Source organism: Orcinus orca, chromosome 10 (genome assembly GCF_937001465.1).
Source record: "Orcinus orca chromosome 10, mOrcOrc1.1, whole genome shotgun sequence".
NCBI classification, from domain to species: domain Eukaryota; kingdom Metazoa; phylum Chordata; class Mammalia; order Artiodactyla; family Delphinidae; genus Orcinus; species Orcinus orca.
In genome coordinates, this window is record NC_064568.1 from 19,361,512 (window position 1) to 19,379,420 (window position 17,909).

The window sequence follows — 17,909 nt, forward strand, 5'->3', positions numbered from 1 at the left end:
AATCGAGACTGAACTTTTTGTTAGCTTAAAATCTTTCACAAGCATGATAACAAGGGCTTTATTTTCCTTAAATTTTCAGCATCAACACTGTAACCAAGGAAATAATCATAATAAGAAAGCATTGCTTTCATTTACTATAAATACATTGGCCAGGATATTATGAATTTTCCAGAATACTTCCAGAGAGCAGCTCTGTTGGCAATGACAATAAATAAGCACGCTAAACTCAGTTCTTATCCTTCCTACAAGTCCCTCCAGCACAAAAATCGATCTTTTGAAATCAGTAGCTCTGTAATGTTTCCAAGCAAGACGAGAAGCGGGCCATTTTGGCTTCCTTAAGCTTTCCGACATCTGTGGGATTTGTAGCATCAGCTTTTGTGAGGTTGTGTTGAATGGATCATATGTGATTTAAACACGCCCCGCGCCTTCAGAGAAGCCATAGAGAAAGTCAGAGGAAGGTTGGGCTTTGTTTCTCCAGAAAGGACTCATGAGTGGGTGTGGCATGGCCGTGCCCTCCAGGTGCCGTGTCTTTCCTATTCAGGCACATTGGATGGTTGTGCGCTATTTGTTGTTTTCAGTTTGTCACGAGCAAAGCAGTTCATTGGTTTTAGGGTGTCCCAGAGGAAAGCGGAGGTTATGCACACGGGGTGCCTGGGACAAGCACGGAAGAATAGAGGGTCCAGCATGCTATGTTAGAAAACACAGATGCCTCTCCCATGACTTGCTTTAGGTGACGCTAAAATTGTAAAACTCAATAGAAAGAGACAAAATACAGTGGTTCCCTAAAGAATGCTGACACTTTCAGCTTTGCATTTTATATGCTTTTCTTTGTCTACCTGCCACCCTCATTGTTGTCTTTTTGGGGTTTGACTTTGTTTTCTTTCCGTCCGTGTACTCTGCATCACCACCTAGCACAGGACTTTGCAAATGGGAAATTCTCTCACCGGTTTTTGAACGGACAAGTTCACGTCTGCAATGGGGAGTGATTCTGGCGGTATCTCTTCCTTAACCTGCTGCGGTTTAGTTTTCTTATCTGTAAAATGGGAATAGCATTCCCTGCTTTTTCTCCCTCAGAGAATTCTTCTGCGTTTGAAAAACACATAAGAGGGCTTTGTAGTTTGTGCAGCATGACACAGATATAAAGGCTTATTAAATGGCTTGGAACATTCCATAGAAAGAAAGAACTGCCAGGCCAGATATTGTTAGAAATGTTCTTAGACATCGACACTCCTCATTTTTCACATGTGCTTTTCAAAAAACCTGTTTTCTCCTGATTGGTGTGGGAGATTATGGGAAAATTTAAATCTTCCAACTGACATACTACTGTTAGCACTTGACTAATTAAGGACATCCTCGGACCAAAATAATCCTTTATGCAATTTTGGTCCCAAAGCCTGCACTCGCACAAACCTGGTTCGCAAGCCAAGCTGCTTGGCTTGATGCCTGCAAAACTTGTGCTGGAGGACTTGGCAGTCTTCTTTGGAACTGCATGGACCAAACCCTTCTCATCAAATTGTGCACTGGGGATAGTTCGTACTCCACCCACCATGATGGTGTCAAACTCCGGAAACAGGAGCGGGGACTCTTCGACCGACACCTATCTTCAGGTCTGGGGTCCTGATGGTCACGTGGTTTGAAAGCAGCATTTTACCTGCAGCTCTGCCCCCTGAGGACAGGCTGTTTGGGTAAATATACCCCATTCTGAGGGCAGGTATAGAGTTTAGGTATGGCCAGTGTTTTTGTCTTTGTGGGGTGGGAAACCCCTGTAAGGTTCTGGAAGGTTAAAAACTTTTTTTCTTTAGCTATGCTTGTGACATATCCTAATAATTAAATGGGTTTCCTTGCTCACCACTAAGACAACCGTTCTCTTCCTTAAATCCCTAAACACTGTCTTTTCCTTCGCTTCTATATGCATGGGCAAGTTTGTGGCAGAGAAACTGAAATGTTGGGGGGAAAAGTACCTGCGTTTGACAGATTTATTTATTTTTTGGTGATAAACTAGGTACTTGCATTTTGCCTGGTTCTTGCATACCGGAGAAAGTTTTAGCTGTTTTTTGGTACATTCTTTACTCTGCAGACAGTAAGAATATGAACACAATTTTTTAAGGACTGTAATCACTGAAATATCTGATCTAAAGAGACGAGAGTGAATCAGCTGTTGTGTCTGAGTTTGTTTCCCACCTGTTAACAAAAAATGCCATTCTTAATCCAGTTCAGTATCGGATTAACTTTAAAAAAAGATATGTCTTCTGGGTTTATGAAGTTTGTAGTTACATTGGATAATACTATGCACTGAAAGGAAATAAAGACAGATAGGAATTTTTCTGCTCTAATTTTTCCATTTGTTTTTTGTACGAGTTTATAGAAAAGAGACTTAAAACCAATCCTAGCAAGAAGGCAACCTCCTCTAAAGATGTCCAGAGTGTTTAAATTTCCCTGTCGTCACATATTTCACGTGTGGGGGAGAAATCTGCAACACTGGTGGTACATATGTCTTTCCATGATTTGAATCAATTTGTTTAGAAGTTTTCTGCCCTTCTTTTTTAAATTAGTTTTTATTAATACAAAATTGTATAGTTGCTTTACAATGTTGTGTTAGTTTCTGCTGTACAGCAAAGTGAATCAGTTATACATATTCATATATCCACTCTTTTTTACATTCTTTTCCCATGTAGGCCATCACAGAGCACTGAGTAGAGTTCCCTGTGCTATACAGTAGGTCCTCATTAGTTACGTATTTTATATATAGTGGTGTGTATATGTCAATCCCAGTCTCCCAACCAATTTATCTCCCCCCCCCCCTTTTATCTAGGATTGGTGTTTCACATTTTACTGAAGTCTTAATTATACGGGCATTTCTCAGCTTGGACGTTTGAGCTGCCATTTTCCTTTAGTGACTGTTGTTTTTTCTGGCCTCTCTACTTCAAGTGTGACCCTGGCATCTTCACTGTTTGCCTTCCCCCGCCTCACCTCAACTTTAAGAAAACACGTCAGACTGAATTTGTCCAAATCTTGGTTCCACCAGTAGTGGCTATGATATTCACTGGGCAAATTAAAAGAAGTCTCACAGAGCCTTAGTTTTCTCATGTAGAAACTGGGGCTAGGAATTGTCCTGAGAACTAAATTGGAGAATACATATAAATCCCCGGGACTGGCACAACACTGGTGATCAGTAGGTCGTCACAATTGATATTAGCAAATATTGTCTTTTGTCATAATTGGGCATCTTTACTGAGAGCTGAATTGCCTCCTTGGGATAATGGTTTTGTACCCAGAGAGCAACAAGGAGTGCGAAATGTATTTAAACAAAGGCCACATTCTCTAGCGACTTGCCTTGGACTTACAGTTGTCCTCCCTCATCCACAGCTTTGCTCTCTGAGGTTTGTTACCCTCAATCCAAAAATATTAAATGGAAAGTTCCAGAAATAAACAGTTGTTAAGTTTTAGATTCCACGCCATTCTCAGCGTGATGAAGTCTCACCATCCTGCTCCAACCCGCTGGGAGTCACCCCTTCGTCCAGCGTTTCCCACCCATTTGTCACTTAGTCGCCACCTCGGTTGTGCCTTAGTATCACAGTGCTCGTGTTCACCTATTACACCTTAAGTAAAATAGTAACATCTGCTTTACTTAATGATGGCCCCAAAGCGCAAGACGAGTGATGCCGGCAATTTGGATGTGCCACGGAGAAGCCATAAAGTGCCTCCTTTAAGAGGGAAGGTGAGGGCTTCCCTGGTGGCGCAGTGGTTGAGAGTCCGCCTGCCGATTCAGGGGACGTGGGTTCGTGCCCCGGTCCGGGAAGATCCCACATGCCGCGGAGCGGCTGGGCCCGTGAGCCATGGCCGCTGAGCCTGCGCATCCGGAGCCTGTGCTCCGCAACGGGAGAGGCCACAACAGTGAGAGGCCCGCGTACCGCAAAAAAAAAAAAAAAAAGAGAGAGAGAGAGAGAGAAGGTGAAAGTTCTCAACGTAATAAGAAAAGAAAAAAAACCACGTGGTGAAGTTGCTAAGATCTATGGGAAGAACGAATCAAGAAAAAAGAAATTCATGCTAGTTTTGCTGTCATACCTCGAGCGGCAAAAGTTATGGCCATAGTGCATGATAAGTGCTTATTTAACATGGAAAAGGCATTAAATATGTCTAGCAAGATATTTTGAGAGAGAGAGACCACATTCACATAACTTACATTATAGTAATTGTTGTAATTGTTCTCTTTTCTTGTTAGTTATTATCGTTAATCTCTTACCATGCCTAATTTAGAAATTACACTTTGTCTTAGGTATGTATGTATCGGAAAAACCATAGTATATATAGGATTCAGTAGGCATCCACTAGGGATCTTGGAACGTATCCCCTGTGGATAAGGCGGGACTACTATATATATCTCTCTTTTTTTTTTATTTGATGTTTAGTACTTTCAGATTCAGAACTTTTCTTTGGTCTGCCTAGGCAACATTTTCTCCAAAACAAACATAAGAAGGCCCAGACCTTTCAGGCCTTAAACCAAGCTAGAGGTTAGGAATCCAGTATGAGAAACACCTAACTTTGAATGGGACTTCTCAGGAGAATTTTAACCATAAGGCAAAGATAAGGGTCTGGGGGCTTCCCTGGTGGCGCAGTGGTTGAGAGTCCGCCTGCCGATGCAGGGGACACGGGTTTGTGCCCCGGTCCGGGAAGATCCCACATGCTGTGGAGCGGCTGGGCCCGTGAGCCATGGCCGCTGAGCCTGCGCATCCGGAGCCTGTGCTCCGCAGCGGGAGAGGCCACAGCAGTGAGAGGCCTGCGTACCGCAAAAAAAAAAAAAAAAAAAAAAAAAAAAAGATAAGGGTCTGAGTTTGTTTAGCTTCTGAAAAGTGGGGAGTTTTTTTTTCCTCTCCCTCAAAGAGGCCTATCTTATTGGAAAGGCCACTTTTGAAGAGTTTCAATACCTGAATGAGTCCAAGGAGTGTCAATCAGTAAAATGCTTTTTGGGTTTTGAGTGTAAGGGTTTTCAGCACGAATTACCTCAGGGGAGCCTATTGGTAATGTGCATCATCTCCTGATAGACTGAATTTGCAGAATATTTCTCTAAGAGTGTAACACACAACACAGAGCCTGCACATACTAAAATGCAATGTTACACGCTGAACAGAATGACTTACCAGTTTTTGAGCAAAAAAATATATAATAATCACAAATATAATCACAGAAATTCAACCATACATTCTAGGTTCACCTGAAAATAATTGTTCTCTTCTAAGGGGAAAAAGATAACATACAGAGAACAATACTAGTTCTCAGAACTAGTTCTCAGAACAAAACTTGAATTTGTTTTTCTCAAGTTTTTAATTTAATTTTTATTTTATATTGGACTCTTGTTGATGTACAGTGTTGTGTCAGTTTCAGGTGTACAGCAGCAAAGTGGTTCAGTTATCCGTATACGTACATCTGTTCTTTTTCAGATTCTTTTCCCGTCTAGGCTGTTAGAGAATAGTGATAGAGTTCCCTGTGCTCTGCAGTTCCGTATTCAAAAACTAGGCAATTGGACCATTTCTAAGGGGTAACGTGAGTGAAAGGAAATGACAACTGTTTACAGATTTTGGCAACACTGAAGGCAGGGCCCTTCTCCTAATATACAACAACTGTGCTAACAGCTGCTTTCTTCTTTCTCCCCGGCTCCCTCCTCAAAATCCTTCTACCAGGTTTTTGAGTCATGATGCAAGAATCTGGGACTGAGACGAAAAGTAACGGTTCAGCCATCCAGAATGGGTCAAGCGGCGGCAACCACTTATTAGAGTGCGGCGGCCTCCGGGAAGGGCGGCCCAACGGGGAGACGCCAGCCGTGGACGTGGGGGCGGCCGATCTGGCCCACGTGCAGCAGCAGCAGGTACTGAGCTCTGGAGCGGGGGCTGTGGCGGGCGGTGGGTGCCGATGCTACTGCTTACCCTGACGTTTGACCGCTGCGAATGTCTGGTGCTCACCGGCTCTCTGACCGTTAAGCACCATCTTTGAAGCCACTAGCGCAGCAGGGCCCCAGTGACTGGCTTTAAGAGACGGAACTGCCAAGGGCTTGAGAAGTAGAGTCTTGGAAGCCCCCTCTGTCTTGGGGAATGGTAGTTGAAAATGAGGTTGGGTGGACCTCTGGCCACTTCCTTTGAGCCTCTAACATGTCAGCCTAAAGTTTAACTACTTGCAATAAAACAGATCTTTGGAGAAATGGTTCCCAGTGCTTGAATCAAAAAAGAAATACATAGACTTATTAAGCCTTATGATGAGAGAATCAAAATAAGGGATCACGGATAAAAGAGAAATGAGGGCTATAAGAGAGGAAAGTAGGTGGCTTAGGAGAATAGAAATAAATGGAAATACCCAAGCAGAAATGGGTAAATAACAAGACATCAATAACATAGGCATCGGTGTAAGAAAGTGCTTGCTGCTACCTGGAGGAATTTAGGGAGATGGGCCACTACAAATGTTTCTTACATACATATGGCAGTTGGTATGTGACTAAATCCTGTTAATGTTTTAAACGCTCTCTTAGTGGTGGCTCCCCAAAATGCACGTAAGTTGCGATGTATTCATTCTGTTATATCCTTTGTAGGCATTTAAGTGGGTACCTGGGAGTGACTGGTAAAATATTTCTAAATGGTAAAGGGTGTGACCCAGAAAATGGCATTGTGTGGCCTGTGTTGACGCAGATTCAAATAAGTAAATAGCATTTGCTTGAAGATAAGCATTGTTTTCCCAGCCTCTCTTGTAATTAGGAAATATTGTTTGTTTTTGTTAATGATAACGGATGATGTTTGTTGCATTTTAGTGTTTGATTCATTTATTCAGTACAAAGTAATGGTGCCATTTGGAAAAAGGTGTAAAAAGAATGGTGCATCTTTGGACTTTCGAGTGAAACGGAAATTGTGCTGGGGGTTGAGGGAAGAGAAAGAAAAACAGAAACCTTTTCTCAAACCATTTTCTTGGGATCTATATCAGAGAAGCCAAGGCAGTCCCTCCTTGTTTTAGGGATATAGCCTTTGACAGGCTCTAAAACATGCATTATTTTCTCCTTACTAAGAGTTTTTTACAAATAAGGAACCATTAGATTGTTAGTCTATCGGAAGTTGGTGGAACCAGCATGAGACAATGGAATCTGTTGGGGAAAGATACAACAGAGAGAAAGGGGACACTAACAGACAAGCTAAGGTCTTAATGCAGAGGACTTGAAGTGATTTGATCTCTCTTTTAGTGGCAGCTCAAATCCGATAGTGCCTGCTTCCTGGGCATCACATCAGCTGGGATTTGTGATGTATGTTGTGTATAAGCTTTGGGCACTTGCATTAGTGCAAATGGCTGAATTCCACCCAATGCGGTTATTGACAAAACCTATCAGTATATGGTAGAAAGGTATCCATGTGTTTGTGTGTGTATTTGTTCATTTGATATTCTCAGATGTTTATGGTTCTATTGAGAATAAATAGTTGGTAATTTGGTTTGCCGTTTTCTGTGCCCTTACCATACAGAAGCCAAGGTCAACTGTTTCTTTTTTTTTTTTTCTGCGGTACGTGGGCCTCTCACTGTTGTGGCCTCTCCCGTTGCGGAGCACAGGCTCCGGACGCGCAGGCTCAGCGGCCTTGGCTCACGGGCCCAGCCGCTCCGCGGCATGTGGGATCTTCCCGGACCAGGGCACAAACCCGTGTCCCCTGCATCGGCAGGCGGACTCTCAACCACTGCGCCACCCGGGAAGCCCGGTCAACTGTTTCTTTATGGAGTGGTTGAAGTGGGGCTATTGACTGATGTGGTATGAACCCCGAGTAAGTAGTATTTAGATTATGTTAATTGGATAAATGAAAATAAACTTCTTCTGATTTTTATTTGAAAAACTGAAAATCATCCACTATCTCAAAGTCGTAAGCCAGCCAAAAACTTTTATACCATCAACACAAACACGCACACACACACACACAGCCTGACCCCACGAACAGCAACCACAAGTTGACCTCACAGAAGAAAGTTGTATACATGCATATTAACAGCATCTTCCTTGAAAACCATCAGTAGCAAAATTAGTTATTCATGGCTTTCCTCTTTATCTCGGCTGTGACCACTTTGGAAATTATGTTGTTATGGGTGATTGGTATAAAGGTCAATACCTTTTGATTGTACTTCGAAGTGCTTTTAATATTTTTATAACAATTTTATTTCTAATTGCCAAGGATATGTTTGGGGAAGGAAGAAAGCAGTTGGGTCTATCATTGTGGCTAAAACCCCACGTATTGTGGTTGGCAGGCCTTTTTGGTCTTTTAAAATAAAATACTGACAGCTGTGTGACTTCCCTAAGTGTATGATGAGGCTCTTAACAGGTTGTTGGGGGGAAAGAAAATCTGTAGATGAAATAAGAAAAAAAACCCGACAGGATTGAGAAAAGTTTTACGGGACTCGCATCATCAGTTTTCTAACAGACTGAAAACTGCTACAATTAAACAGTTTGGAGAAATCCGAATGTCAGTGTGATGGATGTGGGTTGTTTTCGTCATTTTTATTCTACAGGTTTTTACTTGAAGTGAGAATACCAGCAATGAGAAAATCACAGCCATGCTGAATTCATTACTGCGGTAGTCACACAAAACCACGGATAAAATTTCAATAACTGCAGGCCACAGTTGAGTAAACAGTTGCACTGAAATTTAATTCCTGTTGACTTTTCCCCCATTCCTCGCCAGGGGCACATTCTGACTCTGTAGTACAAAGACAACAGGGGTTACAGCTTTGATTAATGTAGGACAGTGGAAGAGAATTAGAACTGTAAAATATGTTAGAAGTCCATGGAACAAAAAGATCTGGCTTAAAAGGACTTGGTATAAAAATGAGTTAATTATGCTGTGTATGAAACTGAAGTGTTCTAGGATTTTCCAGTTGCACCAGTACAATCATTGACGATATAGGGAGAATTTTTACCTAGTGCCGGGATTTAAAAGACATAAACGCAAGCCTCTCTGTGTTTGATCGATATTACCAAAGATAATTACGAATGAGAGCAAGTGTCCTTTCAGGATGGAGGGCTTTCACGAAGATTCGCTGTGAAGTGAGTGACTTCTGTGCTGGGTTTGGTCTATAGGTTGGTTAAATCGGGTCCAAACAGACTTTGTGTGTGTGTCTGTGTGTGTGTGTGTGTGTGTGTGTGTGTGTGTGTGTGTGTGTGTATTATGTTGTTGACCACTTAGAAAAATGGGAGAAATCTGGCTTTTACATTTTCTCTTGAAAAATCAGCAGATCTGGTAACTGTGGCCAGTATTCCTACAAGGGTAACGATTGTTGGGAGGTGAATTGCTACTAAGTCAGGGAGCCTATAGCCCGGCAGTCAGCCTGAGTTCCCACCCAGTACCTTTGCTGACTTGTACCCTCTAGGCAGTGGAGTTGGTGATTCTTTTCTGGAAGTTGCCATCATCACTCAGAAGCCATCAGCCAAGGAGAGGTGCTACCATTAGCTGGAGGAGCCCGCCCACACACTCACAAACTGCCTTCCTTCCTCAAAACTAAATGTATTATCTCTGTAATGTTTCAACTCTACTTGTATCTGGGGCATGAAACTCTTATAACAATAGTTTTCTAATAATATAATTTGATAATGCTTCTGAACATTTTCTTTTTAGCCATTGAATAATTCTTTACCCAGTACCATCACTGCTTTTTATTTCCTATTATCCCTGTCCCATTTCTAGGTCTGTGAAAGTTCTGTATTGGATATGGACTACTCCATTATGAAACTCAGCAACAAATACTATTACCAATTACTAAAGTTTTTTTTTCTTTCTTTCTTTCTTAAAGAAAGGATTTTAAAATGTCCAGAGCAATTTCACAAACTGTGTGGATTAATGCATTTTAAAAGTCTTGAGTTTTAGAAAGCAGGATTTTATTTCCATATTGCTGCAAATGAGAGCTTTTTCAGATAAGCATATTACATAGAGCATAATGTTTAGAAGTTTCTCCGTATACAGCATATGCTGTCAGGTCAATTAACAGAATGCATACTAGAAAATGTTTATTCAATAAAAATGAATAGCTGTTAAATAAAACAGCTATTTCTTAACAACATTCCATTTCATGATGGGCTTTTTTTCTTTTCTTTTTTGTTTTTGGTACCACCTGGCACTTTTATTGTCTGCAGATCCATGTAGGGAGAGCGTTGCTTGCTAGAGTGTTGAGGTGTGGCTGTCGTTTTATGTGAGAAGGGCAGTTTAGAAGTAGTCTTGTGAGAAGAACATTTAAAAACAATAAACTAAATATGGAATTCAAAGATATATTATTTGGAGAGTGTGGACAAGTGATGTGTTTACTTCATTATTGCTTCTTTGACATGTGGTATAAGGTGTTGGACCTTTTAGCCCCAAAGACGTACATGTTTCATGTTAATAATTTAAAAGAAAGAAAACAGTCAGTGACTATTAAGGAGGTACAAGAAATAGCAAGGATAGGGAGCTTCTGCAAAATCATGCACGAGAAGGAGGGGGATCCACTGGGTTGAATTTTGCCAATGAGCCATTGAAGGAGGTAAAAGATGAGTCATTACACAGGACCAGAGACACTCAGAAATTCTTCTCTTCGTTGTCAAAATGGCAGAATGAATCCCTTCCTTTAGTTTTTTTTTTTTTTTTTTTTGCAATACGCGGGCCTCTCACCGTTGCGGCCCCTTCCGTTGCGGAGCACAGGCTCTAGACACGCAGGCCCAGTGGCCATGGCTTACGGGCCCAGCCACTCCGCGGCACGTGGGATCTTCCCGGACCGGGGCACGAACCCGTGTCCCCTGCATCGGCTGAAGTTACTAGTTACTAGTGGATATCGAACAGAACAGGGAGAATGTCCTACCAACATGTCAAGTTTTAAGTGCCTCTGTAGAAAACAGTGCTGTTTCTCATTCTCCCCCATCTTTCTGTGGGGGACCGTGTTAAATTCCAGTGGCCATCCTTTGCTTGTTTACGCTTCTACAGAGGGAAGCCCAGGTGATTAGGTATGTATCTGTAGGTGCAAAGATGAGGTGTCAGTGGCCAGTTCAGCCTTACCATTCTCTTTTTCTTTGAAAAAGATTCCTTATGAACTCTGTAGGGAATCCCCTCAAATGCCCATTGTAGCAGCCAGGGACTGTGTCTGAAAAGGGAGGGTCTCTGGACGCCAGTGGAAGGGTAAAGATGTTCAGCATCTTTGTATCCTAAGAGGGAAGCTTTCAGAAGAAAGTACAGAAGAAGAAGAGATTATTCATCTTTATTAGGTGCCCTCATGGGGCTGGGGACTGTGATAGGGGCCGGCGCCTTCCTTCACTCATAGATAAAGACCAAGCTATAGTTTTCAATCATAAAATTAAAAAAAGTTAAAGGAATTGCTCTGCTCAGATAGCCTCTTCTGGGATACAAGGTAGAGTTCAAATACTATAGACGATATTGATGGTCAAAAATATTTTGTAGGAATCAATGCCACCAACATGTTAGCGAAAATCAAACAAATTGAAACGGAACAGACAGGAATTCAGATAATTCCTACAAATAAAGAAAAAGCAGCCACAACAATAACGGACTTGCGCTTTTTCTCAATTCCTTTTGTAGCTATTTCTGGAAAAGGCATCTTTCCCCCGAATGCTAAATTTAGTTCTCTACTCTGTTGTTTAGGTCTGCCTTCCATCCAAATATTGTTGTCAAAGATTTATGTAACCCGGGATGTGAGCCTTGTATGAAATTCTTTCAAGTTCTGATTTCTGAACACTTGTGTGTCATTCATCTCTCCACTGAAAATTAAGATGGCCCAGAAAAAAAAGAGTCGAGTACATAAGAGAGTGTAGTCCTAGAAACCCGGATGCTGCATTTCACCGTGAGTGAAGTGTACCTTCACTCGCAAGGCATTGCTCCTTTGGGAAGGTAATTTTCAGCCCTGACCTGTGAGCTAAGAATAATAGTAAAGAAAAAAATGCTCCCTATCTCTTGTCTAATCAGAAATCTTTTTGAACTTTCAGGAGGGATGACTTTAATGGTAATTTGTTGACAGAGTAGCTTGGGTGATTGCAAAGAGTTTGTTTTGCACAACTGGCAGGCTCCTATCTGTTCTCTGAAGGCAGGCAACCTACTTTGCTGTTTTGCAAGTGCCTGCCTTTATTGACAACCAGTGCTGAACAGGCAGAATTGGTGTGTTTGTGTAATGTAAACCTATAGCCCGCCCGATGGAGTCTAGCGTCCTTTTAGGTAGCGCACAGATTGTTTGATAAAAACGGTTACAAGGTGACTGCTTTTATGACAAAGTAGAATAGCAATATAAATGCAAGTGGTGGATGAAGCAGGAGAGAAGGAAGTTTATGTAGGGAACTGAACCCCATATTAGAAAGTTTCTTTTCATCGCTTGGTCTTTGAACTCACATCTATTGTAATCATGAAGTGTTACTTGTACCATTGCAGAGACCCTGTGCTGAATACTGTGTTTGATTTGGTTTGTGGAAATACAACTGTATTTTTTCTTCCCCCCCTCTCTCACACGAAAATGTGGTGAAGAGAGTTTCACGTACTGGCCTGGCCTCAGCTTTGGTTCAAGGCGGCTGCTAAATGGACTGCAAAACATGTCTTAACTTTGTTTCTTAGCTTGCAATTTCTTGAAATTCATTAATTCATTTGTTTGCCTATTTTCATTTCGTCTTTATGGTGTCACGCCTATGTGTGATGAAATGTGGGGACCACATTGCTATGTGAGGTGCTGGGAAAGTATGGGAGCATCACTTGAGGGTCTCTTTGGCTGGAGCCTGAAAAGAAAGCCTGGAGGGGTGGGAAGGTGAGTAGAAGCTGAACTGAGGTCAGTTTGTGGGAGGCTTGAGTTCCTAAGCCAGGGGGAGGCTTCCAAGCTGAAAAGAAAGGCCATCCAAGAGGTGGTAGACTGCAGGTAAAAAAGAAGGTTGGACCCGGCCTGGCTTGGAAGGAAAGAGATCTGGAGAGATTAATCGTAGTTCTGAGGCCATTGCACTTGGTCCTGGATTTAGCAGTGGGACACCAACCCAGGCCTTCTGTCACTGAGGGTACCGTGTTGTTGACCCTGCCTTGTTCCCTGCATTTCTCCTCCTGCCTTGGAAGCCCTTGGTCAGCTGTCAGCCCCATAAGCGCAGGGGTAGGCCTTTCTCATACCCTGATATTCATTCCTCAGCACAGAGCACAGTACCTGGCGGAGAGTAGTTCTTAGCCTCTGTGAATGAATGAAACAGAAAGAGAAAGGAAGGCTTGGGTCACGAGCAAGCATTTCAAGGGCATGTTGGCAAATCGACACTGCCTTTTGGAATAGGAGATGTGGGGGCATCAAGAAGTGGGAGTTATGAGGGGTGATTCAAGATTTCCAGTCTGAATGACGGGCAAAACAGTGCACCGTGAAACAAAGAGAGAAGGGCAGCGGGAGGAGAAGCCAAGCTCCTTTCTACCGGTTACTAATCGGTTATTATGATATGATAAAGAAGGCACAAACATAATTTGTAAATAAAGGGTGGATTTATTTTGGAAAAGTCCCGCTTTTGTTTCAAGGCTGTTTAAAAAAAAGACACCCTCCTATGTCACTCAAACTCGCTACTTTGATTGTATGTGTTTTTTCAGATTAAAATTATCGAATATTTTCCCTTTAGCCTCTGCCAGTTACTAATGAGTATATCTTCCAAAAGTCACATGGGAAGTGCTGATAAACTGCTTGTGTTCCTATTGATCAGGGAATGCGCTTATCTCTCTTCGAGAGCAAAACTACCAAGTTAGATCTTTGATAAAGTGTCTCATATTGACACAGGTTTCTTAGATGAATTTGTTTTTTTAAGGTGAAGGGAGTGCCTGTTGTGTTTCCTTTGTTGGAAAAATACAATGTGTAATTATTAAACAGTTGGTGCTATTGGAAGACCTATTTAGGGGGTATAGATTCAACTGGTGAGGGAGAGCAGGGCTTGTTTGTGAGTTGAAGTTGAGCCCTGCGTAGAGGTGGGTGGAGGGAAGGAAGCTCTGTTCTCTTTAATCCTTCTCGAGAGAGTATTTTCCAGTATCTTCTATATAAACTGACAGTGCAAATACTGACTTCGGAGGCGATAGGATTTTTTATTTTGTGAAGTTGGTAACCCTAAGGTTCTCCCTGAATTAACTCTGTAGCCCCATTTTTAGACTGTGCCTTTGAGACTGTACCCAAAATAAAATGAACTTCCTGACGCAGATTCATCTTCCGCAGAGTTTCCTAAAGTAGACTGTTTATTACACCCTTTCTCATCCACGCAACCATAAGTAATTGTCAGAATCATGTCGCTTGTCAAGAGAGGCAAGTGTCAGCTGTTCTGAAATCGGCGTTTTTATCACTACCTTCTCTCACCCCCAACACCCCTCTCTCCACATTGAAGGGAAGGTGACATGATGTCTTAGTCATTCAAATCCAATAACTTTTAATCTGAAGGTTAAGTAGTGAGATATAAACTAAGAGATGATAATATCAATTTTATGTTCACTGAAGGGCACAGTATACCTCTTTCTAGTGTGGAGGGAAAATTGTGCGTAAAATGTCTTTTGCTTCTCAACAGCAGAGCCGGGCCTCTCAGAGCCAAAGGAAGAAAGAGTTTTGGAAAAATTTAATAAAATAAGACGTAACATCCTAGAACAGGGCAAAAGTAGCCTTTTATCGTTGTAATGATTGTGTTAATTTTTCAAGGTTGCACGGTAAGAAGTCGTTCCATCTTTATAGCCTCTTGTATTGACTCCTGTTATCCTCTCTAAGAACTCAGCACCCTTTTCAAGGTTAAAGACTGGGAGAGAATGACATAATGCTCATTCTTTCCTGACTATTTTTGGTCCTAATGTGTATGATAAATAATACTGTGACAATATTGCTTAACTTGCCTCATTTTTTCCCCTCCTCGTGATGATATTTCCATTTCCACGCAATAGAAATTCAACATGCCAAGGTACTAAGTGAAAATGCCTTGGCAACGTGCGTTTTGATCATGATCTGCTGATTTATTTCGTTAGATTTACACTTGTCTTACAAACACAAAGTTTGTGCCGTGTATTCTACGGATATGTTATGGGCATTTATGTACAGACTTACTGTACCATTAATATGCTGTAAGAGGGAAAGAAAGCATCCTGCATAAACTGGGTATGCGATATTCCCCGTTATGATTGTCAAGATGATATCCTGTAATGTAGTGATTCACAATGATAATTGTCAAGATTGCGTTCTGGAATTATTTTAAACCTGTCTCAGCCATTCATTACCCATTACCTTTTTTGGGTAAGTTCTAGGTACAAAGCACTGTGTTGAAGCTGCAGTCCATACTGCGGGTCGGGGAACTAAGGCAGAGGCCAAATCTGGCCTGCCACCTATTCTTCGAAATAAAGATTCTGTTGGAATACAGCCATGCCCCTTTTTTCTCTGGTCTACAGCTGCTTTCTCCCTACCACAGCAGAGGGGGGTTGTTGCAACAGAGAACGTGTGGCTCACAAAACCTAAAATACTTACTACCTGGTCCTTTACGGAAAAAGTTTGTTGACCCCCCTGGGTTAGTGAATGGCAGACGTGGCAAGATTTGCCTTCCAGAACCTTCTCCACTTACTGTCAAGTAACAAAACCGAAGGATCGTTCCCTCCTTTTTTTCTAAAGTATCCATATATATGTATATATCTCATACTTTAAGACTTCTTTTGCGTTTTCTAAAATGGTAAATTAACGGGTAGTTGTCATCATACCTGCAGGGTTGCTTTCTAATCCTCTAATCCTGTATACATCTTACAAATGAAAAGTTTTGGCACAGTTGGTGGTTAGAAGAATAATCAGCCAGCCTACTAAGAAAATGGAGGGTGGGACACCGAAGGAGTCACTCGAAGAGCAGACATCTTTGGCCGTGTTCTCCTACCAAAGAAAATTCGCATTAAAAAGTAGCATATCTTATATTCGCAGTCTCTTGGTTGGCTAGAAGATGCAAAGAAATGTCCTGAATATCTCCCTGCATTCATAAAGTTCATGAACTAATTGGACTAGAACAAGACATAAACATGTACATTAAATACTAGTAACAATTTCAAAGCACATGAAGGTAAGCTGTGGAAGAGATGCAATTGATTAATCGACACGTACGTGATTTAAGCAATAAATCTTCAGTAACCCGGAGAGGAAGAGTTTATTTGTGTCTGTACTGGTGGAATTTTTGAAGACACTGATAAAACTGAGGAAACGGTAACTCAGTATGTGCACACCAGATGATTTAGTTTAACCCTTTCAATCAGGAGATGATGAGTAGAAGGTATATACTGAGCTATGTGGATTTGGCTTGTGACTTAGATACTAAGTGGCCAAGAGGTGTATCTTTGCCATTTTGTCATTTTTAATTTGGTGAGAAGCAAGGGTGGTTTTCTATTGTGGAAGGCCTGGAGGCATATGGTAAGTAGAGGTCATTTTATGCTGGATGCCAGCATCTGAGTTGATTGGTCTCCAGGAAATGGTCCGGGGCCTATCTGTTTACACAGACCATTGCCTGAGTTGAGTGTATGATTTCCAGAGATTAGATGAGAGCTGACAAGCCTGGTCATTTGATTGGTGGTGTCCGTATTTCATATACTTTTATATTGAATTTTAGCTCATTCACCTCTATTCATCATATAGCTAGGACAACTGAAACCACAGTACCTTATTTTAAAATAGTTGTCAAATTTGAAGCTCTTTACTCAATCCAGTAATGAACTGACAGTCTTTCCTAGAAAATACATTGGCCTGGTGTTTTCTCCCGTCTGCCTTTCTTCTTTCTTTTCTTACCTTCTCGTTTGTTTCTATTTTTAAGTTTGTTATCGGGTGACTTATCCTTCTGCAGTATTTCCCAATTAGTGAAAAATCTCTTTACTCTTCCAGGTGGGTGGGTTTCTCTGCCCTAGGTCATATCTTTAATTCCATGATTCTTATACTGTTCACCTCTTTAAGGTCCCTCCTTTGTGAATCTGATGAAACCCGAGCACCTTTCACTATGAAAAGTGTGTGTATACGTGTGTGTTTGTGTAATTTTGCAATTACAGTTTCATGTGCATCCCGCCCCCAATTAAAACACTCTACCGCCCATACTGCATGTTAATTAGATTTGCTAGCTGGTTCAGTGTTTTGACAAATGTTTCCAGATTTTTCTATGTTTAATTAATGTTAAGTGTATTAGTAACCTATCTCTAATTTGGAAAAGGTTTCCTCTTTTGGCTCTAAATGCTTACCAATGTGTCCCTGGAATTAGTTCTTGGATATCTTAAATGTAGCACTATCAATGCCAGCTCTGAAGGAAACTTTGGAAAATAAGGTCATATAAAGCACTCTGCACAGGTCCTGAGAGTCATTTTATGTTTATTCATAGGCGTCCACCAGGTTTACATACTCTTGAACTTTTCTAACTGAAGAACACTATATACTAGTTGGAAGATCTTTGACCACATTAGCAAAGATTACAGTAAATGATGCGTACAGCCCTGGCACCCCCTTATGTGGCTAATATAAACTTGTGTAGCCCATTCTGGGGGCTGTTTGGCGTTGTGTAGCAGGAGGCTTAGAACACCCTTTGATTCAGGGTAACGCTTTTACTGAGCAGTTGTATAGCATTCAGCAGCGGTTCTCAAACTTTTTATAGGTATGGGAATCATTTAGAGGACGACGTCTTAAAGCAGATTGCAGGACCCACCCTCAGAGTACTTTATTCTGTAGATCTGGGATGGGGCCCAAGAATTTGCATTTCTGGTGCTTCTAACCCATTCTCTGCTGCTGGCTAGGGCACACTTGATAACCACTGGAAAAGGCAGAGCATCTAAAGGCATAAATGATGGAGCCAGCTTGTTTGGCCTGAGTCATGACTCTGCACTGCCACTTACTAGTTTGGTGATTGCACAAGTCAGTTAATTTCTCTGTGCCTCAGTTTACACATCCATCACATGGGGATG

The 17,909-nt window shown here is 41.7% G+C and overlaps 1 protein-coding gene across 8 annotated transcripts in view; it reads left to right on the forward strand.

Moving 5' to 3' along the window:
* FOXP1 (forkhead box P1) overlaps positions 1–17,909 on the forward strand; it is a 502,464-nt gene that overhangs the window by 265,879 nt on the left and 218,676 nt on the right. For all 8 annotated transcript variants that reach the window (XM_049715811.1, XM_033424880.2, XM_049715807.1 and 5 more), the window contains one exon: positions 5,679–5,863. In XM_049715811.1, coding sequence (XP_049571768.1) covers positions 5,690–5,863 — 174 coding nt within the window. In that variant the 5' untranslated portion in view covers positions 5,679–5,689. The remainder of the gene's footprint in view (positions 1–5,678; positions 5,864–17,909) is intronic.